General features: G+C 42.1%; 1 protein-coding gene across 1 annotated transcript in view; it reads left to right on the top strand.

Moving 5' to 3' along the window:
- Positions 1-1393: 1393 nt before the first annotated feature.
- ror2 (receptor tyrosine kinase-like orphan receptor 2) overlaps positions 1394-24745 on the top strand; it is an 82830-nt gene continuing 59478 nt past the window's right edge. The window contains exon 1 of the mRNA XM_036529253.1: positions 1394-1444. Within this exon, the coding sequence (XP_036385146.1) occupies positions 1405-1444 (40 nt within the window). The 5' untranslated portion in view covers positions 1394-1404. The remainder of the gene's footprint in view (positions 1445-24745) is intronic.

Genomic DNA, 24745 nt, shown 5'->3' with positions numbered 1-24745 from the left:
ATATTTATTGCCTAAGGGACATGGATCACAATTCATATGTTAAATCAATCAACAGCAATTTATTAATATTTTAAAGTGTTTTCAAGAATAATAGCTTTGTACAACACTGGTATCTGAGATGGTACCTGAGATCTAGGTGAAAACTTAGTTCTGCGGCTTTCTGTGAATCCACTTTATTTGAAACGTGTTTATCTTATTCCTTGTTTTATTGCGCTGATTAGCCATTTCTTACACTAAATTGATAGCACAGTATAGCATTGTATTAGGCAACGCTGTCCCCGAGGATCCGCCCTGCAAGCTGGTTTGAATTCCCGCTGAGCCCTCAATGATTAGGTTCAATCAAGCTTTAAGCTGAGTTAGCTTTTAACTCCATTTGACATCACTTAAATATACTCTGTTAGTTCTGTTTTACAGATGTGGGATAGTGGGATGTTTCTGTAAATTATTTTATTCACGATTCCTTTAATTACATTACCCATACAAACTAGCATTCATGTTAATTTATGAAGGATGGTAGTTGAATGGATCCAAGAACAAATGATAGAACAAATAAGTACGCTTTATTGAGACAGCTGCGCTGTTTGTGAAACTTGTAAGAGGCAGATATTCACCACAGTATGTTTATGAATTTTACATTTTCTTCATGTTTGCAAACAAGTCAAATTTATTTCACAAATAATATTTAGCAGATTAAATCGTGATATGCCGTATCGATATACCGTTCGAAACGAATTACTTGGTAACTCAGGTGGAATGAAAGCAAACGTACAATGTGCGTTCCCATGACGGGATTGAGAAGTGGTGGATCGCAGGTAAATCTGGCAAGCACAGTGGTCTGCCAGAAGCAAGGCCGAGATACAGCGACGTAGATTGATTTTTTGTGCCATGCGTATGAGGATCTCGCCCGTAGGTGGCGTGTGCGCCACAGCGCACACAACGTCCAGAAACGTGTTACCCTCCCCTGGGAGAGTTCTGCGCTACGTCATGGGTGGTTGGAGAGTTTCTTGGTTCAGTTTTTTTTTTGAAGTAGATACTTCAGAAAACACTGGGAAGCGATACCGACTGCATATGGTCTCCCTTTGATTTTGCGGGATGAAATGCACCGTTATTTTGCAGACAAAATATCAAAAACGGGACTTTCATTTATCACACACCTGAAATTCTGAAACACGTTGAATGGTCTGTTCTTCCAAACTTATACAGTGCAGCGTGCGAGAGACGTCTTTTTTACGAAGTAGCTTGCTGGGCAAGAAAGTGATTTGAGGCTAATCTCTGCATATCGGATGCGATTTCCATAGGCACGTTCTCGTTCCGTACGATTGCACGAAGGGAGCCCTGGACGGAGGAACGATGTACAAATCAAGGATAACGTCGGGTGTTTTATTCAGGTTATTTAAAACTCTGATGCTGTTGGGTTTTTTGGTCCCGAGCCTGAGATGCTCAGGTAAGTTTACTTTGCTTTGCGTTTGTTGTGGAATCATTAGTTTGCCAAGCCACGCAAATGTTACTTTATTGGACAGAGTAAACGAATTTTATGAAATGTTGGGTTTCTTGTTAAATGTGTTTAAAACGTATGTGGGCGTTGGGTTCCAATGAATTGAAATAACTAAACGTAAATGTAAGTCGGGATTTTTACAATATTCACATGTTTTTCATACATTGGGATTTTTGCCAACTTTTCCAAAATTATAGCAAGGCATACAGGCTCAAGATGATTTTAGAAGATCTGTTTCCTGCATTTTGGCTATATAGAGCTAAAACTCCTAGTTTTGGTATCCAGGAAACATTATGATTCGGTTCAACAAGCACTGCAATTGTTTTTAGAGCTAGATAAACTCAGGTTGTTAACATCTGACCCGGGGTCGTTTGAAGAGCTTCAGTTAGCATCTTTCTGAAAAGGGTCCATAGACTCTGGAGGCGAGAGGGCGTTTTCCTGTCCATTATTTATAGCTAAAGCGTTTTGTCCGAAGCAGGAAGGCTGGAAAGTGAGGACTAAGCCTTCGTGCGCAGTCTTGTTGCATCAGGTTGCCATTCACGCACTATTGAGGCGTATGGAATGTTTGCTTAAAATAAATCTATACAGTTCGACACCGTGGCCTGAATTGCTATTGAGAAGCACATGCAAACTCAAAACGAAAAAAAAAGCTCTATAGGCCACAGTTATAGAATTGTATAGGCCTAAACTAGTGGACGTGTTAATCAGATGCATATTTGAAAGTGATCTCTAGCCTTTGACGGTCTTGCTAATCCATTTATCTCTCTACGGGGGGTGACAGATGTCGAGATTTCCTGTTGTCGGTTTAGGGTGCTGGGGTTTTGCCATTTGGTATCAGGACTAGGGGGATGGGATAAGGACAATTTAGAACCGTGCCAACCGAGTTAATTTTACACGGACCCCTCCCCCATACTTTCATGGCTTTACGTTTAAATATTTTTTTCCTCGGCAGAAACCACAAACAAACAAATAAACAAATGCCCCCTGGAGGAAATTAGCAAATATATCTAATTATTTTGGTAACACCTCCGTCACCGAAAATTGACCACTAACTTTGTGTTTAGTGCTAAGGATTTCTAATGTGCAAATTTCGTGTGGTTTTGCAAACCAAGTTACGTACACAAACATTCCAGAGGGAAAAGGGCTGAAGGTTTGCCTCCTCTTGTAAGGATGCGCTTTTGTCTTGTCCGCAGGAGGTGCGCTTTTTTTTTGCACAGCGGTAACCCCCTATCAAAAGGTGTTGGGGGGCCTATTCAGTCAGTGCATTGACATGGTAATTGATTCACTTGCTAATAACAGTCCTTGAACCTACAGTGTATTGTGTTGGCACCAAACAATGGGGGATTTCTAAAGAGGCATTAATCTGAAAATGTAATTGTTTCGCCGAGAATGTGGAGGTTATATTTTTTCCACCGTAGTTCAACACCAACTTTACCTAGTGCAAAATTGGTCCCTGCGTTTTAGGAAACTAAGTTATGCTGTCAGCTCTCCGCTTATTTTCCCTTTGTTATATTGATCGTCAGTTCGTGGACCTTTAAAGGCGTGTAAGGGTATCGCTGGTGTACGACCTATTTTGCAGGTACTCAGCAATGCTAATTCGGGATTTGGTCCCTTCACAGAATGGATGTTCACGTGAAGACCTCAAGTATTTCCGAAAAGTCTGGCCGACAGGCTATCCTTTGTTCTCATAATACATAATTGTAATACAGGCAAGAAAATGAAAATAAGACACCCGGTATAAATGATGCCAGGTTTCTGTCTGTGTGGATTATACCAGCCTTGCTCGCATAGAAGTCCTTTCTAATGTGATAATCAAATGAGATTAAGGGCTCAAAACAGATCTGTCATGGTTAGCCTGACCACAGCTGTGGTTTATGTACCTACCCATACTTGTTAAAATTCAATTTCTGTGCACCCGGGGACAGCCTTCACCATACCAGATCAGCGTGTGTGACTTGTTAGAGTGTAATTTGTAAAGTGACGGGGGTGATGGGAACGAGAAGACAGACATGTATAAGGTAAGCTTTAGTAATGTCATGTGCAAGGCCGCCCACTTCTTGCTGCAACGTCATGTAGTTAATGAGGCGAGCGTAGTATGACCGGACGTGGTTGAAAAGTTAGCCAGAGTTCAGTCTGTTAATCTGGTGTTGACCGAGGCGGTGGGAAAAATCTTCAAAGCCGCCAGCTTTCTGAGTTCAGCAAAATGTACTCCCACAAGTATCTACAAAAAAAAACGATCCTTATCATTAATTCACGTCATTTGTGTCTGGTTTCTCGGATTAAGATTAGGTTAAAGGATGGATACTCTGCTGTCGTTGTATTTTCATATATGTTCAGTGTTTGTTGTGTTTTACCTATTGACACATTTAAGCAAAATGTAATATCTTGCAACCTACAATACGTTTTGTCTCCGACAGAACGAAGCTGAGCCCGTTGCGGGGTTACTTATCAAAGTGCCTCCCGAGAAGCCCAAGGGAGTTGTTCTTTGTGCGTACATGCGCGGTATGGCGAACATTAGCTGAAGCTTTGTTCTCAGTTTTAAACGTAATTACCAGCCGGTGACAAACGCGGCAAGTGTAGTGAGGCTGATAAGAGATGCCTGTTGTCGAAATGTTCGTGGTGTTCTCGGGCAAGCGGAGCAAAACTGAACGAGGGAAGGGCAAAAGTGTGCTTGTGAACAGCAGCTACAGCTTGCACCGCAACCTGTTGGATAACAGCTCTGGCTTAATGGCGTTTTAGTACCACCTTTTGATTCAGTGCGAGATTTTTCGATGGGAGCTGCTCGAGAGTTGCCATGTTAGGCATCCCTGCAAAGGAAGAACTATAAGTGTGGGCAGGGGAAACAGCATTTCAGAGACTTCACTGGCCTGTCCTAGTTGAGGACGTCTGTCAGACTAGGCCGTGGTCAGTGGTTGTGTGCAAGACTGAAATTAGGTTATTTAAAAAACATTCTTGGCTATCCCCGTGTTTGTCAAAAGCATGCGAAATGAAAACGGGAAAGCCTTAGAAAAAGACACCCCGATGAGCGTTTGTTGGGCAGACGAGGCGGCAAAAAGTGGTGGGATCAGATTGTGGAGGCGTGGCTTTTGAGCATACCTGAGGTTAGGGGGGAAAAAATCCCCAGTAATCCAGAAGTCTCTGCTGGAAATGAGTTTTCAGCATCACGTCACTAGATAATTTGACACATGTGGTGAAATCTGGAGTATGGCCAATGGAAGAGAGGAGGAGAGGTGGAGGATGGATGGGGAAAAAGGAGAACAATCTCCTCTGTGATTGAGCAGGAGGGACCAGCACCAAGAGATGCATGATGGGATTTCTGTATGTGCGTGTGTGACAGTAAGCCATAGAACTGTCTGTAGGGTGACCTTTTGACCTCACAGTCCTTTGAGGCTTGAGTAAGATAAGACTTTATTGATCCCTAAGGAAATTATTGTGCCAGAGATTGCTCACATTACAGTATCTGAAACAATGAAGATAAAAATAAAAATAGAAATAAAAATAAAATAGACAAGCAATGCAGTAAATGAAAAACGAGAGGGTAAAATAATATATATAAATAAGTAAGAATGACACAGTAAATACAGAATGAAATATTCAAGTAACAGGTAGGGTATTGCACAACCATTAAGTGTTTTACTAATATTGCCTCACATATTACACAGTATATGTTTGAGATACTTATATTGCACGAGGTAGATGTTGATGGACATGTACATATTGTGCAAGGAAGATGTTGACATGAACATATAGATATTGACGAACGATTGGGGAACGGTTATGGTTGCATGTACTGTCCACTTTTCATTGGTTCAGCTGTTCTCTTTGCAGAAGGGGGAGGAGTTGTACAGTTTGGTGCGTTCCATAGTGCACCTCGGTGGTCTCAGCCCGCGACTGAAGGTGCTCTGACACGAGTGCAGTGTGGCATACAGGGGGTGAGAGGCATTGTCCATGATCCTGCATAGTTTCTGCAGCATCCTCCTCTCCGACACCTCCACCAGAGACTCCAGCGAGTCTACCCCACCGAGTGGTAAAATATTTGCAGCATGGTTCTACACACATTGAAGGATCTGAGCCTCCTGAGAGAATACAAGTGGCTCTGACCCTTCCTGTACAGAGCATCAGTGTTCTTAGTCCAAGTTTTTGGTCAATGTAGACACCCAGATATTTCTAATCCTCCACAATATCCACAAATTGAGTTCCAGGTGATTCCGCTCACACCGCCTCATGTAGCTGTCCACCACCCCTCTGTACTCGGCCTCCTGTTCCATGCAGATACAGCCCACAATGGCAGAGTCATCTGAGAACTTCTGCAGGTGGCAGGACTGTAAGCTGTATCTAAAGTCTGGTGTGTAAGTAGAGTAGAGACTTTGATTACCCCTACTGCAATGCTCTCTCTCCTTAACTTTGAACAACACATTTAATCAAGTTTGTTGCCATGTTTCATTTTGTAGATCGAACGAATTCAGTGGTGGTAGAAATGAATGAAAAAGCATTGTGTAGGTTCCTTTCCAAAGATGTGGCACATGGTGTGCTATGTTGTCTTGTGAAGCATTGCAAATTCTGTAACTGGAACTGGCCTTGCTCCTGTACTCTGTGTGTGTGCCTGTGTGTAAACAATTGCACAAAGCATTGCGGTTGTTTGTAACAACCATTGTTAGGCCAAACATGGTGAGCTAATGGACCCTGAGAGGCCTATGTGTAAATATAGCTCATCTGCATGGCGGAGGAGAGGTGGCTGATTGGGACTCCAAAAGATTCAGGTCCAAACATGACTTTTTTATGTTAAGATCCATTCCAGTGAGTCATTGTCCAGAGCTGGAATTCAGATAAAAGCACATCAGCTTGTTTTTAACTGGTACCAGCATAACATCATTCCTCTGGGGGAAGGAAAGACATTGTATTTGCCCAAGCCTCTGCTCAGAAATTAAATACTGCTAAGCAGCGCTGTCTTGAGAGGCACAGGTTCTTTGGCTACTTGTGCCATTGTTAAGCGTGCAGCAATCCGCATCCTGTACTGTTGGACAGTTTAGCGTGAAATGTGAATGCCAAAATCATTCTACATTTGTGTCAGTCAGTACACATGTAGCACCCAACATGATCCGCCAGGGATAACTTTTACATTTTGACAGTTTGGACCCTCTGTGCCAAACATGTTCTGAGCTTGAGTTTTTGTGTTTTTTATTTTTTTTACTGCCTGTTGTTGGATGGCTGTCGACCGAGGAATTTCGCTGACTCTCAAACTCATTCTGATTTCCTTTGGCAGAAACTGGCCCTAACCCTTCCGCGCACCACATTAAACCACCAAAAGTGACAGTTTTCCAAAGGCCACCCAAATCAAGAGTTCAGAAATAGACCCCCCCCCCCCCCCCAAAAAAAAAAAAAAACCTGTGGCTACGAAACGGAGCATAGCCAGGGATCAACACAAATGAATAACAGCCCTGTAGTGTTCCACGGTTTCCTTTCCTTCCCTCGCAAAAGGGTATCTTTTCACATGATCTGAAAGAACACATTTATGGTGACATCGAAAACGTCTTGTCTGGAAGGGGAACATGTTAGGGGCACAAATGCATGTTTTGTAATTTGGACCACAAGCCCTTCCTCCCTGAAGGCGTGCTTGTTGCGATTCGACTTGCTTTTTTTTTTTTTTTTTCTTTTACCACGCACTGGGTCCGACCCTAGTGGTTTGAGCTGAGACTTTCCAAGAGAGAGCCTTCCAGGACTGTTACTGGATACTGTAATCTGTGCCAACAGGCAGAGGTGGGGGGGGGGGGTACGCTGCTCAGAGGAACATTAACAATCTTGTTAGCGCTTTTCTGGGTTTGCATAATAGGGACCCTGCAGAATTCACGGTTGAGTTTTAAAAGCACTCCTGGATGAAAGACGAGCGCTGTGATGGAGCTGTCTGTTGTGAATGGGGGAGTTTGGTCAGAGTCAGGTTGCAAATATTCTCATTGGCCGCACTTCCCTTGCGCTAACTACGCATAAAGGTATGAAGATGGTAGAGCAGAATATAGGAAGTCAAGGCATCAAGAATTAAATGTGAAGTATACCTATTTCCATTCACCTGGCTGAACTGTGTTTCCACACTGACACTTGAGAAGTGAGTCTAGTACATCTAACAGAAGTGCAGACACTGATCAAAGTGATAGCAAAGTGCCACTAATTAGTCTGAAGCAATGCTTTCAAACAATATACGTTGTCTTGCTGTTTGGATTACTCATTTGTCTAGACCACAGTACCCTGAAGGCTTTTGTTGGGGAAGGCTATAATGTCAGATGGCAGAAGGCAGTTCTGTTTATAGAGGAGGCTGCATTCAGTGTAACCACTGTGCATTTGGTGCTTGGCCCTGTGTTATCTTTATAACATTTACAGTTTTCACTGATGTCAGTGTTCACATCAGTGATTACTCCTTAGAGTTGACAGAATTTCCTGCTGTTAAAAAGACACAGTTTTTAAATTTACGCTGAACAGTTAAGGACAGAGCGCATTGTGGTTAGATAGAAGAGCCCTTGATGGTAACATGTGCAAGTCATATTGCCGTGGCCCGTGTTTAGTGTAGGAAGTGCTCTGATACAGTGGTAAGGAACATGAAGAAGGTTCCAGATTCTGAGCTGCCCGAACAGCGAGAGGAGCTGACGCGGTGGTTTCGTAGACGAAGCGGTCCAGGTCCATCAGTAAGTGCGCCGTGTTTTCAGTGGAAAGGAACATTAGTGCGGTTGCCTTCAGTTGGAAAGTTGGACCGCATCTGTGGTCCCTGGTGCCACGCTAATGCGAAGGTAATGCAAAATGTTTTCAGAGCGATTTTCCCCACTCTCCTTCCTGAGATTTTAGCCCGAGGCACAGAAAGACAAACAAATGCAAATCTGAAGTTATTAAAAGTTCTCAGATATTAGGCTAGCTGCCACCTCAAACTGTTTCATTCTCTGAGAGCGGATTATATTTCGATTGTACAATTTAAATTGCAGTGAATTGCATAGGACATATGATTAATTGTGTTTATTTAGCAGCAGAAGTTCTGTGTTTCGTGTTGTTGAATCTCTGTTCCATTCAGTTTTTGTTGTAACTGTATCTGTCTAAGGACCTGGAAAAATACATTTATGTACTTTTGCCACATAAGTGATATTATTTTGAAACATTTTTGACCATAACCCAATCCAGTCGTCCCTGGTGTCATCAACGACCAAACTACCCGTGATCCCAGAAATTACTTTTGCATTAAATTCATGCATGGGAAGAAATGCTGTGAAATGCAGACATGTCTGATTTTTTACAATATTCAGTGATTATTTTCTTTGAGGTCAGACAAAAGCTGTTCTTGATAAACTCCTTACTTTGACTGTTCTCGTGACACAGATAGTAAAATCATATGCTGAATTGAAGGCAAAGCCAGGCTCCCCCCGGTGCGATTGCCTTGCCAAAAAAATTCAACAATTGTAATGGCTACATACTTAAAGATAATTAGTCTTAGTTCTTAAACTGCAGGGCTTTTATTTTATTTTTCTGGCAGCAACACATGTTGACGCCTTGGAAGGGGAAAAGGAATCTTGATTGCATGTAACACTGAAGCTTGCATGCTTGCTTAAAATACAAAGACGTCCAGCTAATTGCCTGTAATACTGAATTGAAGGAGACCCTTTCCTGCTGGGAGAGGTACACAGAAAACCAGCAGCGCTCCGCAATAAATACTGCTGTGAGTGTTGTGTGGAGGAAATGCCCAATTCTGCAGTTGGAGAGTTTTCAGGGCCTATATGGTTGCTTTAACACAGCACCCAGAAGGTCTCCAATCAAGAGCTCATGCTGTTCCGTTGGAGATTGCACCAACAAGAGCAGCGCACTCAAAGGGGGATGGGGGGTACGATTTGGGGGTTGGGGGTGGGTGTGTGTATGTGTGTGTGTGGGGGGGGGGGGGGGGTGCTGAGGCTCCTCTGCTGGTGATAGAGGGAGAGAGGAAGAAGATATGGAATGTTGGAGAAAAGAAGGGGAAGGGTGTAACCTGCCCCCTAAAGATAAGGGATGATTCAAAAGTTGAAAAGAAAAGGGAGTTGGGCAAGAAAAAGAGGACAGTCTGGTCGAGAGATTTGGCAAGGGGTGTCTTGGCTAGATTGTGAAGGACATGAAAGGGAAAAGGAGTGCTGCAGAATTTTAGAGAGGAAGAACATAACCTCTTTAGTTCTGAGTGTTACTTCATGAAAAAGAAATGGTCTCAGAACAGGCAGTGGTTGCCTACTTGTAACTCTGCTGAGAGCTGGTGCAATGTCCATTGTAACCTGTTGAGTGGCTCCGGTTAAAAAGCGAAATAACACATCAGATAAATCAAGGGAAAGTGTTCTGGCATCCTTGGGTTAAAAATGTATTTTGTCACAGAATATGCTTGTGCAATTCGTTCACCACTAATGCAAATGAGTGGCTGGCAAAAGGCACTGGACAGAACAATGGTTTCTCAAAGATTAAATGCAAGGATTAAGGCGTGGATTTAGGTAAAGAATGGCTGATCTCCAGCACTTTTTAAAAGTCAGTAAGCCAATGCAGGGCACAGTGAAGAAGCTGAAGAAAGAGAGGGCTTAAACTAATGTGGGAATAAAGATGGAATCCCAGCTAACACATAATGTTCTTTAAATGTTTCTGAAATGTTGCAGCAACATTTGTGGCGCTTCAAGCATGACCGCAACACTGACAGTGTCATGAGTGTCATGAGTCATGCTGGAGTATTACAATGAGTCTGCTGAGTGGAAGCAAAAATGGCATGCTTTGGGTGTTGGGTGGGAGTCAAGAATTTTCATCCTCAATACGTGTCATTTAGAATGGTCTGAAGGGGAAAGGATAGTCGAGGTTGACTGCAATATATTTTTATTGACTATGAGGGGCATATTATGCCAAGTGAGGAGATTACAAGTATGTGACAGGAATAAAGGAGAATGGACAGTGCCTGCCTGTAAGGCACTGCCAGGTAGGTGTTAGAGTAACCATGGCGTGTGTAGTTTCTCATTCCTGCTTAGTGACTTTTGATTAGCGGAACGTTTTTTATTTGCACATTTTTATTCTGTTTGTTGACCCATCTTGCCCGATGTCTGGTAAGCTTTTTGCTGTCTCACCTAAGATTATCTACCGTGCCTATGAGGGCGAGCGGAGCGCTTTCATTTTGGATGAATCCAGGGCTTCAACTGATAAGAAAAGGTAAGGAAGGTAAGATTTTGATCGCGTCCATCACATACCTGTCCGCGCTGCACCAGGGGCCTCATTAAGACCAGGTATGCCAGGTGTCCTGCTGTTCCAGCCAGCTCCCTGGCGGCCCTGTAATAAACTTGAAAGGGAATTAAAATGCAGGAATGCAATATAGTCTCGAAAGTGATAGCAGAAAGATTACATTCTTTCAGCTCCTCGTTTCTGGTGAGGAATTTCCCCAGATGTCTCAGAATGTTCCGCGCTCTGGACCCCGTTTGCAAAAAAGGGCCTTTTTTTCAACTACAGCAAGTTTTTTTCCCCCTTTGTCACTTTCTTCCCCTTTGACAGCTGTAAGGCATTTTTTTAAACATGTGCCATTCACTGTTCCTTGTGAACTACATTGGAAACCACTAGAGACTTCAGGCTGGGGGGGGGGGGGGGGGGCAGTTACAGTGGTTACTCTTGTCCCGTTAAACTAGAAGTTTAAATGTATTCTCAGCACTGTGCCTAGTCGTGTTCTCCAGCACGGTAGCCCCGCTCTCTGCATCTGTCCTAGAAATTCCTACAGCCTTTGGGAAATTCCCCAGTCTGAAATGTTGGTGATATTTTTTTTTCTTTCGTTGACTTTTAACTGTTTATTTTTTGGCATTCCATCCTGGGTTTAAATGTGTCACAGGAAGTCATTGGTCAAGCTGCTTGCTTTTGTCCATTTGTGAAGAACAGGAAGATGAGACCGTCAGAAGGTCACTTACTTCAGTATGGCTGAATGCACAAGTTTGAATACTACAACAGCATGAAGTCTGGTCAGCACTCCTGACTTGACCTGACAGTGGAGACAACATCTGCTCATATTGTAGATCATCCATCGCATATGCTGACTACTATCTTAGCAACATCAAAGAGATTATCTTCGGTTTACTGAAACGGTGATAATTTTCTTATATTAATGATAGAGCTGTTTTGTCTCTAATGTAGCTGTCTAGCTTTAATTTAAAAGCAGTGAAAATGGTTTAAACCTTTGGCTGACAATTTAGAAACCTTTTATCTGCTCCACTCGACAGCTGTTTCTCTGTTCAATGGCACATATTTCAATGCAGCTGTTGCATTTTTGAAAATTTCATTTCAAGCTGTGTCAGGACTGCAAAATATTAGGTAAAAAAAATTAAGTGAATATAGTTGAGGAAAACTTGCAAATCATCAGCTAAAATAGATTTTTGCCCATTGTTCATTTCGTTTTTGCTTTTTTTTTTGTCCTGATGACATCATAAAGGAGAGTGCATTTCTTTTGAGCACATTCCTTTAACTCTCACTGACCAAAATGAGTCTGAAGAAGAGTCCATTATTCAGACTGCACTAATGGAGAGCGCTGATCATTTTATTCATGCGAAAGTGTTTTCTTTTTAAACATTCCTGCTCTCCTGCCTTGACCATAAGTAGCAAAATTAAAGATTGACAGGAAGGAAGGATTTGTTAGCTCTTGCGTATACTGTTGGCAAAGCTGATGAGTGCCTTGGAAAGTTTAAGGCAGAATCTTCATAGAAAGAAAAATGCGTGTGGAAATACACATAAAATCGATGAAAACTCGCAGCGTAAAATATGTGGCCAGTTAACTGATTATCGGACTTTGAAAAGCTGTGGATTAATCGGTTTTCAAAATGTTTGTCATGTGCATGGATGATCGATTTCCACACTTAGCGTTTCATAGGAAATAAAGCTTGTTGCAGTCCTTTTGTTTTGCTGATTATGATATATCACTTTTTCCATTCGGCGTGAATGTAGGAGATTGATATCCACTTCTGTGCGGATAGATATGTATTCATCAATTGCGTTCACAATCTCTGTTTAGGGATTTAATGAAATGTCTCTGTTTAGATTGCTGAGCCGTTTTGGTCTGTAATAAGCCATTAGGCAGAGTACTTGAATCTGTTTCCAATCTCCCCCCTAAACAGCCACAGGACGTTGTCTAATGTTTGATAGCGCATATTTCCACAACTGTGTAACCTTGTTTAAAATAAACCGCCTGTTTTATGTATTTATGTATATTTTCTCTGCAAGCCCCTGGCTCTTTTTTGCTTCCTCCTTAACGCAATTAAAGCGAATGGGAACCGCTCCAAACACGTGCCTGTTCTCATGCCTTCCTTTTGATCTCAACCCTCTCTGAAGTGAAAAGAAAGTATATCCAAAAAGTGGTGAAAAAAACACTTGATTGAATGTACTTCCAAAACCAGGAAGTTTAGCCACTTCGCAAAAGAGGGGGGGAGAGAGAGAGGTCATCAGTGTTTAAAACCATCTGCCTTTTGCCGTGTAGGACGGGCGAAACTTCCATCGCCCAACAGATGCTGGAGCCGAGAGGGCCCTCCAGACCGACCTGTCCTGCTCCATTCGCTCCTGGTGTTTTTCTTTCACGGAAGAGTTTAAATTGTCTCTGGTGGAGCAGAAAAATGACATGCACATAGCAGCAGTTTAACAAGCTTTCAGATAAGCTCTGTCTGCCCCTGCTTTGTAAATCATGGCTTTGGGGGTGGGAGCCAGCAGAAGGTTGACTGAGGGGAGTGTGTCAAAATGTGTTTAGTTAGGACACAAAATATTCGCCGAGGAAACGTTACTCCGCTAACCGGCTCCTGCCAGCATATTCCAACGTGTTTATGTGGTGGAGATGTACATTTCGATTAATTCAACATTGAAACATTTTACAGAGAGTAGGCTGAATATTTAAATAGGTGGCCCTTCACATATCCCCCCCCTACAAGTACTCCACAAGCTGTTTCTCTGTAAATAATGGCTCCCTGCGGACTTAAGTCTGCATTCACTCAGCCTTAGTGGAAGGAAAATAAATAATAAGGATTCAATACCAGTTATTTTATTTAGCGTTCTCAAGCTCCCCCGCATGAATAAGTTATAGGAGCCAGGCAGGACAGATCCTTCATTGCTTTTTAAAGTTGAACCCCAGTTAAAGTAGTCAGTCAGGCTTTCCCTGGTTGGAACTGTTTTCTCCCTGCTGTGAAGTAGGTCGGAGGTTACTTGGCCTGAATTTGTTTATTATAAAAGATGTGAATGTAAATATGAAATTGTTTTTTTTTATGCCACTGACTGACCACTGATTAAGCCTCAGTCACTCAGACTGTACTACAAGCAGTGATGAAACACAAGTGTGCACCACAAAGGGAGGAATGGTCGGCGCTTTCACAACTCTTGCTCCTCGCCTCATTCAAGTCTTTGTCTTTTAGCTTCTAAGTGGCAGGAGCTTCAAAGGGCAGGGCCTCCATTTATGAGATGGGCTTTGTTGTTTTAACCCAGCCACTCGGATGAAATTACCGCTCGTAAGCTACCTTGAAGATGAGGGTTAGCCATGTTGCTGGTTGGAGATAGGATCTGAATTTGCGGAGGGTGGGGCGAATACCATTTGTACGCCGGCGGCTGATAGCATCTTACTGCAAGTGGAAAACTACAGTCAGGCTACAGCCAAAACGTGATAAATACTGTGTCCACACTGGCCATTTAGGGTCAGAGCCTTGAAATGGCAGAGAGACCACTTACACACAGTAAGTACTTCTGTTGTGGTTGAGGACCGGTGACTGTTCCAAAATAGCAGTGGCATGTGATTTGCTCGGCAAGATAAAAAGTGTGACAGGTCTGTCAAGGGCTGGAAGTATCTGTGGTTGATGGAGATGTCAATAGAATAGGATATCACAGAATCAGGCTGGCTGGATATGCTTTGAAATGTCACTTAGGGACATTCTCAAACAATGATCAGTCATTTTCTGTAGTTTTAATTTCACTCAAAGGTGTAAGGAGACATGAAATTAATTTTTCTTACGTCATGTGATCGTGAATCCGAGGGAAAGTGTTTAGACAGACATACCATATTCACCAACCAGTGGCCCTGACAAAACTGATAGATATTCCCTTAGGACAGCCAAACAGACACTTTAGCGAAGGTCATTTTCTAGTATAACCCACCCAAGGTGCATTTTGAATATGGTGGAGACCATTTGATGTAACTGGAAGCACTGGGTTGCAGAAGCTGTAGAACTGATGATGCGTCAGTGGTGAGATTCATTACATTACATGCATCTGGCTGATGCCCTTATCCAGAGCAATTTCCATGACAACAGAACATAACTCTATGCATTAAAGTTACATAAGACTTCCAGAGGACTTCTTTTTCAAAACAACAATGGTTTGACACTGGCTTATATCTTGGAAATGATTGTTGTAAACTCCTGGTGTAGCCCAATGCCTTATGTGTTAATCAATAAAATATGACAGCTTTGGCCTCTCTGTAGTTCCTATGCAAGTAATTAGACTGGAGAAACATTATGAAAATAAACCACGCATGCACACCCAGTTTGCAGCATACCTTTTGTTGCACAAATTGACTTGTAATGGTGAATTGCGCTTTTGTTTTCCTGGTGCTGCGTGAAGTCAGCAGGGAGAAAAAGGAAAGACAGATTCTTTCATTAACGTGGAGGCAGAGCAGGGAAAAAATCCTGTGGGTGGCATCTGCTTTTAATTACCCACGCTCTGCAATCACTCCGTACCCGATGTCAGGGTCTGCAAGACTCTGATGTCATGATGTTTACAGCTCCCCCCTGTGATTAGAATCAGTGCTCCGCTTGCTCATGGTTTAAAAAAAAAAGACCCAAAACTTTCCATTATTTCCTGCCAAATTCCCACAGTGAAATCACAACTTGCGAACCGGAGGCAACCAGGAAACGGTTAACAGTTGTATCTCAGTGTTTAAAATTTCAGTGTTCAGTAAGCTGTAGTTTCCAGTGTGTGTCTGTTAGAGTGTATTAAAACACTCCAATGGGGGGAAAAATGGATAATAATACAACACATGGCTATATGTGAAGACATACTTCATTTGTTGTGCAGAAAACTTTTCTATTCTATTTCTAAAACTATTCCCAGAATTCACTGCATAAACAGGAAGAGTCACAACCCTATGTTTACATGGATAAATATATCCATATATTTATCATGAATGTAATACTTGCAGTTATGGACAAAAATTATCTGTTGCAGGCTATAGTTCATAATTTAGGTATCTGAGTGCTCTAAACAGTGAAAGAATGTATTAGCTGCTGTTTATATGACTCAAACATATGTGAAACTCAAGTTCTTGCTCAGGGAACACAGGCCCTGATTCCTTTCCATGGATGATGGGGTGTTAACATGGTACCTGATTGAATTGTCAGGCAACTTTCACACTTTAGCAATTTGGTCTGCTTCATCTTCGAAGTGAACCAAGGTTATTGTATACAGCAAACGTTCATGTGTTGAAATGACGTAAAATAGAATACATAGTGTAAATGGCAAAATCATTGATTTTCTGAGTGTATTGATTGTGTTGGAATGTTTTCTGCATTGCTTACACTCCTCACTGTTAAGAGAGCATAGTTCGTGTGCTGGTTTTCAGAATGACTGCCGTAGTTAATTGGAAAACTCAGCAAAGGCACAAAGGCATTCTGTGGCAGCAGAAGCAATCCACAGCTATGGGCTTTATTCTTATGCTGGGGTCATAGAATCTCTGTTTGTTAAAATAAGGAAAAGATTGACCATGGCCAGACATGCGTGTCCGGTGTGGTTGTGTGTAAATAAAGGGATTATCTGGAGTCAGTGCAATTTGCACACTCCTGTGAAATGCACTGCGATCCAGCTGACATGTGATGCTAAAGAATGCATTAATCTCTGACCAGGCCCTTGGTGATCCCTCTGGAGAAGTGGGGTAGGTGCAGGGTTTTGCACAGCAAATCCACCAATCAAACAGGAAAAGGGGGCATTTTATACACAGAGGACTGTGGAGCCAGAGTGTATACATTAAAAAGTTCCACCCTAACCCCAGTCTTAACATGGCATCTCTGATCCTGGGATTTACTCCGCTCTTAAAAGGAGAAATTCACTTCATCTCAATGGAGGGGCTGCTCGATCCTCCGTGGAAGTTGTTTTCAATGGCTTAAGGGTTTGTTTGCCAATTAGATTAAAATTATGCTGGCAGTCAAAGTCTGCAGCAGAAGTAGTGTTGCTTAATGCTGGCACAAGCAGTGAAAATAACCAAAAAAAAACCACCACAGCTCTGTATTCCAGCTGTAAAGAGGAGAGCCAGGGCAATGTGTGTATGGTTATACCCATGATAGCCACACCAAAGGTCATCATTGTTTTAGGTTAGTTGGTCCCAACCTATTAGTGGTCAGTACACAAAGGATTAGTACTACAATAAGGGGAAGGAGGATTTTGGAATTAGAATTGGAAAGAAAACAAGCAACCGTAAACACACGGATGTGAAATTCAAGTGTTACTGCCTTTTAAAATTATTTTGGTGAAAAATGCAAATTGTGCACCTGTCCTGTGTAATCTTTTAAGTACAATAATCGCATTGTGAATACATGCATGTGTGTATACATGATGTGTATTGATAATTGATATTTCATAGTTTGTTCTCATTTTGGAGTGGACTACTCTGGTTTGAATTAAGAATATTTTGTGCAGCCAAAGACTTAGTCTTTTTGCTGTTCTGTGTGTGTGAGACTCCTGGGGAAACCCACACAGTTGATTTTCTTTGTGAAACACCGGTTTGATTGGCAGGATGAGTGTGGGTTTTCCTATTGTCAGTCCTGCCTTCTACCAATGGAATGTGAACTGTCTTGAGGCAAACACTGTTTGTCCTATACTGCTGAAGTGGGGTTAGCGTGGAGGAAAAATTTTGTTTTGGAAATGTGGTTAACCAGGGTTTTCTGGGACCCCTCCTCAAGTGTTCTTCCCCATCTGTCGTTTGGCCTCACCTTTGAGGGGTTATGTCAGGTGAAGCAGGATGACGTAGGACGGCTGTGGCAGGGAAATTGCAGAGCTCTGGAGCGAGCGTAGACCCCGGTCTCGAAGGCCTCGCTGTTTCTCGGGGAAAGAGCAGAGCAGGGCAGGGGGAAAGGTGGGAGGACTGGCTAAGTTCTCACTCCTTTCTGTTCATTAATTTCTCCCTTTCTCAACATGTCCTCAGGCCGTATTCCAGCTTTATTTGGCTCCTTAAGCCACCAGCACTTGTATTCTTTATCCACCTGTCCAAACCGGCCGTTTGCCAAAATACCTCTGACGTGCGAGACGATTTTTCCTTTTATTTTCTCATAGGCGGAAAGTAACAGACCCTCAAAGTCAATTTAGGTTCATCAAATTCAAGTTATTTGAACAGCACAGCTGAGGTATCCATTTTCAATTAGATTTGAATATGATTTTTTTTTTAGGAAAAATTATGATGAATTTGAAAGCCGCGGAACTGGAGCTGGATCGAAAAATGCATAATTTGACCTATTAAAAATAAATGGCCTCAGCACATTAAACCCGAGCCTGTTTGTTATTAAACATGGGGGCATAAAGGCCCCCTTAAAGACAGCACCAGCCCCTGGTGGTGATATCGCCTTACTGTACAGTGTCTTCTGGAAAAAGGATAGGGATTGTTGAATCGCAAAAATGATTTTTCCAGATGGCACGTTTTCAGTGCTTCTAATGACGCCCGGTTTTCACAGCGCGTGCAACGTTAACTATTTGCTGCACTTTGCAGGATGGGTTTAATGGGTCGTGCCTTCAGGTGAGTCCTGACAGGAACTGCACAGCCCCTGTGTGTTTTCTTTGTACGGCGTAGGAGCGTAGAAGCAGCGCTCCTGGCTTCCTTTTTGGAACTGCTGCTGAGGTTATTCTTCAGGTAGAGGCGAAGATTTGTGGCTTTCAGCTGCTTTTGGGTTTTCAGAGGAGTCTCTCTGGTTCTGGCGGCCAGGCAATGCTGTCAGTTGGAAGACGGCAGAGTGTAAATGAGTTTCCCAAAAGATGAGCCTTTGATGTGGTTTTGCGGTGAATGCGAAAACCAGATTTTTTTCTTAATCCTGCGAAAGCCAAGGTGAATTCTTTCAAAAGGCATTATTATAATAAAACACTTTAGTGTGTTTTGTTACTGAAAGATACATTATTGGGTTAAGAGTGATATCCAAGGGGAATATAAAAATGCTCTGTTTCAGTGTCCAGGAATGATTAACTATTATAAAAATACAGGCGTGACCTGTTTGATTGAGGGTGAAAGCAATTTATACTCACTCAATTGCTTTTTAATGTTGCTGCAACATCAAGGAATTTTTATTTGATTCAGACATGAACTCCTTATTATTCGTTTTAAGCTATGGGAAAATAGTAAGACATGCTGTTTTGGGAAAAATGTATAATTAGATGTATATAAAGACAGTTGCTTGACACCTGTTTGTTTTTAAGTTGATCATCTTTGTTGTCATTAGCACAGTTTCTCAGTCCATTTTATTCAAGATTGTTTGATCCATGAGTCATTGAATTTCATGCTTGAGCAAATGCTTAAACAGCCCACCCCCCATGAGACCCGTTAGACAATTGACAAGCTTGGTTTATGGAAGTGTTATTAAATCTCTTATTTGAAACAAAATCGCCACCACAGTGTCATCAAACTACAATTTTCCCAAACAGCATTTGCTGTTTGTTTTTGCTCTTTCCCACAGAAGAGTGACATGTTATTTTAATAAGATGACCACTGAGCAAAAAGTTATTGCTTGTCCCTTCATCTGCATTTGTTTTTCATTTTCAGAGTCCTCAGCTTACTGTCATGATGGCATATAAAATAAGTTAGTATTTATGCATGAATAATAGGAAAAAAAAGTTGAAACAATTTGAATTGTTTGTTTAATTTTCTATCCAGACATGTACAAAACAAATTAGTCATCACTTTGGTTTTTTATTGACAGCCTTATTCATTTGAACCTGCAGTGATTTTTTTTTTCTCCGTCTTAATGTCTGGAAATAAATTAATTGGCAAACCAACAGCAAGTAGATGGGAGACACACATTACCAGAGCACCGCCCTCTTTCCTAAGCCGTCTGAGGGAACGGGGCATTGATGCCGTTAAGTTGCCACTTGACCCGCGGCCCGCTGGAGCGCGCAGACTTTGCCAGGCGATACTTAAAGATGTCGGGGCTCTCAAAGGAATCCCTTTGTGCCGCAATCTGCAGCGACGGGCCTCGCAGCCGAGGGGCCGCATTATCAACGCGTCCCGACGAATTCCCCCATCAGGCTCTCCCCTTACGGCCGCTGTAACCCGAAACGGATGGCCATTGTTCCCCCCAAGTGCCTCCCCTCTGTTCCACGCACTCACTCGGCTCGCTGTTTCCTTTCTGTGCGATGCGCTGCGGACTTACTGGATTACTCTAACAAAAGGCATTTTGGAGAGCTTCACCACTGTTGTGAAGGGGCTCTTATCTCGGGGGCCTGCTGATTGCGGCAGCTATTTTTGCCTACTGTAGACCACCGTTTCCAGCTGATTGCTACTGTCTTGGCTCCCTGGGCTGACAGAAGCAACTTATTATGGTTAAGATTTTACCTGTTTTAACTAATTACAGTTTTTGGCGCTTTTATATACTTCTTTATGTACGTGATTGTTTGGACCCATAGTTACCAGCCAGTATTACAGAGGCTTTGCAATTGCCAGTTTTGCCTGTGAATTGTAGGGGTAATCAGCTGAAGGTGATAAAGTATTAAAGGAAAGTCAAAAGGAGAATTAAGTACAAGATTTTTTTATCATGTTTCTCTCAGCTGGATCTTGCATGATGGCTTCATTGTTGTGCGTTCTTCTTGTCTGTATGTACCTGTAATGGAGATCGCCAGACTGTATCTGCTTTGGTCATAAGAAGACAACCTTGCACGGCCCATCTCAATCACTCAAACATGGGCTGATGGAAGTGTTGCCATGGCTGCACCTGTGTATGACATCACTGAGAACTCTGCAAGATGTCCTGATGGATTTCAGCGGTGTGGAGATATAATGCTTCAGCTATGTCAGTCGGATGGTTGAGCAGTCTAGACCGGGCATCCTTTAGCCAGGAAGTTGAAGCGAATATTTTTTTTTTTCATTCCTACTTTTGAATGCCATAAGACGGGAAGGCAGAGGAGGTCAGAGGGATTGGGTTCCCTGATCAACATATCCAGCGTTGCTTCAGCCCTTCTGGAGAATGAAGAACAGCTATGATTTAGTCCTAGAAATGAAAGATCATCACCTGAGCAGTGTTTATTTTTGGCTTCATGTTCATGGCATATTTCATAGCTCCCCAAGGCGCACCATTTCACTGAATTTCTGATCCGAATATTGATAAGTGATGATGTGCAGACCCTGGAGGAAAGAAATGTGTGTGTCGTAAAGAAAAAAAAATGTTTTAGCGTACCACTAACTGAAGGTTGCAAGATTAAATAAGTTCTCCATATTCAACCATGAGTCAGATGAATACAAGTAAATGTCAAGTGACAGTGAATTGGGGTTTCACTTGTCTGCTGAAAACATGTAATGGCATCTTCTACGATTACTGTGTCTTATCTGTCCATATGGTCTCTGATGGGTTTATGTTAAAATGGAAATAACATTAGCAAAGCGAATTAAATGAGTCCTTCATGGACTGTGGTTGGTTTTCAAGCGGGGTGGGGCGGAAATAAGGAAGCGATAAATCTGAGTGACAGGAGTGGAAACGGGTGGAGTGGGGGACCGGAGACCCGCCCCTGGTGTAGCTGTTGGCACAGATGCGTGCCCCACAATGCCAGGGGAATAGATGCCCGCAGCCCAGAGAGAGAGAGGCCAGGGCTGCCAGTCCACCACATTCATCTCGAGTGGTGTTTGGCCATGCTGAAACAACAGGGCATGGTCTGCACTGGTTCCAGTCCTCCGGGCATGAGCACTGAGTGAACTGTGCCACCGTCTGTATGATACATTGAACACAAAGTGGTGTTGTCTGGTATACTGGCTGTGTGATGTATATGGGGTGCATTGCGCAGTCCTTTTCTGCATTTAGGGTCATTGCATTACAGATAAAGAGCATTTGTTGCACATCTCAGATTTTCCTTAAAATGTCTTTGAGGGGTTTTGAAAAGGTGGCAAATTCAAAATTAATACCTGTTCCTTTATGTTTTTAATTTCATCTTCAAGCTGTGACTAGTCAAAAGTGAACCAAAACCCACTTGCACAAATCCACTTGCAATGGTTTCTCTTGCAGACATGTGTTTTGCAGTAGAGAATGTGTCATAGCCTTAACTCGCATGTAGGTCGCAAGATGAGAGTGAAGTTAGCATATTTAGCTTCAGTAAATCTTGTAGGGAATTTGAAGGAAAAGTAAGAACAAAGTATGAAACAGTGTTTCAGGTGATGCCAAAACATTTGGTTTCAGGCCACCCACCTGGCTATTATCCCCCTCAGAAAGTGAAAAATCTTCATTTTTTTCTGTTTTTTATGTCTGAACTCACGTAGGGGGCTCTAAATATTATACAAATTCTTTGTATAGATTCCTTTGAGTACTACAAATCAAAACCATTTGGTATGTGTTAATTCATGTGGAAGTGGCCTAATTTGATTGTTGCTCATAGTTGCTCTCTGAGAAAAGAGCTTCACACAGCCCTCTCCAGTGTGACGTTTCCCAGCGATTTGTCATGGTTTGTGATTAGATCTTAAGTGAAAAATGGCTAGGATGTGATGTTAGATTAGATAAGAAAATGAAGTGCTCTTCGGGGTACAAATTGAGATAAATGAATGATAAAAAAAAAAAAATTAAAAATAGGCAGCACATTCCAAGATCCAAGGTACTTCAATAAACAAAAGCAGGACGAGGAATGGTCTGGTGATCACAAGTCCAAATTTAAAGTCTGGAAAAAATCGCTCATCCCACAAGTCCAAGGCACTCTTGAGGGTTGACTGCAAAAGCTTAGAAGGATTATTATGTTGGCATGTCCAAAAAGGGAAGTACTAAATCAGGAAAAGACAAAGAAAGCTATCACCCATGTGTAGCGGATTTGAACGGCCTTCCTTTGGGTGTGGCCCCACATATTAACCATTATTTATAAACAGTTTCTCACTAATTAGGCTATTAGTTAATCACATTTGTAAACTGGGTATGTTGAGTTGCCTCAAGATGAGAGGAGTGGTGATGTCATTGTAGAATAAACATGTCTTGAGTGAGAATGTCCTCGTTGAAGGACAAATTGAGAGTAAAAGTAAGTGTTGACCAAAACTGCAGAAGAAGAAAAATGCGAACACATGGAGAAAGTTAAATATTATAGAGGATAACAAATGACACAATCAGTCTGCTAGTTCAGACCAGGATACTCCAAGGCTTTACGTCTGTATGCACAGAACATATTTCTGCAATAAAAATTTTACTCAATCACTTGTCCAGCTAGATCATTTTCTTGTCTTGTGCACCCTGAACTTGAAAACGTGTTGGATAAGATGTTGTGGAATGTGTTTAGTAGTGCACAGAATTAATCGTAAAGTGTGCAGTAAGAATAGTAGCTTGTCAGATATACTGGATGGTGTATGTGTATTGTACAAGCATTTTGGAGCTAGTGATTTAACATCTTGTGAATTTGTCTCTGCATGTGTTTTCCTACAGTGTGTTGTCTGGCACGTGCCAGGCAAACTTGATTAAAAACCAGCAGAATCAATGGCTGGCTATGTTTACTGCTGCACCAGACGTATCCAGAGATGATAGCCAGGTATGATGTCAGGGAAAATGAATGATGTGGTGGTCAGGTGACCTTCTGTTTAGAATCTTGAAGAAACTTGTGTGCAGCCATATGTAGTTTTTGAGGGGTGTTGTCTGTTTGGTGAAATTGGAAAGCACCAGTGAGAAAATTCACCTGGGACAGGTGGTCCCTGGGATGGGGCCTGCTGATGGCCACCTGAAAGCGAGAGTGAGGGTGTGGTTGGCCAGGTGCATGTCATAAAGGAGAGGCAAAACAACCGAACAGAGTTTTAGTTCCTGAAGAAAACATTGTAGTGCTTAGGAAGCATAGCAAAACATGCAACATTTTAGATAGTGAATTCATTGTATTTATAAATATATGTAGCTATGACTGAGAGCTGTAAAAGGTTAGATCTGTACACTTAAACCTTATAGGTTAAAGTAGCGTTTTATGTTTAGCCGGTGAACAGACATGCTTTTCTCATTAAGGGCCTGAACAATACCAGAGCCCGCCATTCCTGTCAGTTCTGCTGTTTGTCCAAGTTTAATATTCCCGTGATGTTAATGTTGGAAGGGTATCAGCGCCCTGGATGTACATCATAACTTCTCATAAATCTAAAGAAATTAATAAAACACTTCATGAACCCATCACATTCTTGGGGAGAAGAAAAACCGGTGTTGGATTCCCAGGGTTTTAGCTCTGCACGTTTTACGGTTCCGTGTCCCGTTTAAACGCCTCCGAAACGCCGCTCGACCACAAGTCTCGGAAAAGGAGGAACTGCAGATTTATCTCTCCCCAGCTTCAGTCTATATTCAGATTGATGTTACAGTACATCACATTTCATTTTTTTATACCGATAGGTTAGTGTATTAAGTTACATCTGTGTTATAATTTATGGTAGAGTAGTAGTGCTTGGTCATTTTTTATGCTTATTCTATAGTCTTATTCATTTTTTAATATTATGGGTTAATTACGGGGCACAAGGCCCTGTCCCGTACTTTCATATCAATTAATAGCCTACTTCATACCAATGTCTGTTTATTGGCTGAGGCCTTGGCCAATATCTAGACAATTAGAAAATATCTAATAATGATACTGACCTCAGTATTGCAGTGTGCTCAATGAATTAAAACCTGATATGGTTACTGGATAATTCCCCATTATCCCAGATTTGGGGAAATTGCTCTTAAATAGTACACTTTTTTCTTTTTTGACAGATGCGTGCACACATACACTCACATACGCGTACACAACTCTCGTCCTCGGATTCTTTCAATCACAGGTTGTAGCTGATCAAACGTAGCAATTAGCAAATAGCTGAACATGAAACAAGGTTTATAGCACTTGCAGTCCTTCACTGGTAGAACTAAATGATTTATGGATGGTTTGGGGCCTTCAGAAGCAGGATGTGATTACATATCCATTTCCTCATTTGCATCTGAGTCCAAGCCTGACCCCTTTTCTCTCTCTTTTTTTTTCGCCCCCACCCGAAACGTTCTGGAGCTTTGGGATCGTGCTTTTTAACGATTTGTAAATTTCCTCTTTTGCCGCGACCGAGGCACGTGCCTGTGGTTTGCCACCTCT

Source organism: Megalops cyprinoides, chromosome 5 (assembly GCF_013368585.1).
Source record: "Megalops cyprinoides isolate fMegCyp1 chromosome 5, fMegCyp1.pri, whole genome shotgun sequence".
NCBI lineage: Eukaryota > Metazoa > Chordata > Actinopteri > Elopiformes > Megalopidae > Megalops > Megalops cyprinoides.
The sequence above is the reverse complement of the archived record's forward strand: the minus strand, read 5'-3'. Positions and strand labels throughout refer to the sequence as shown.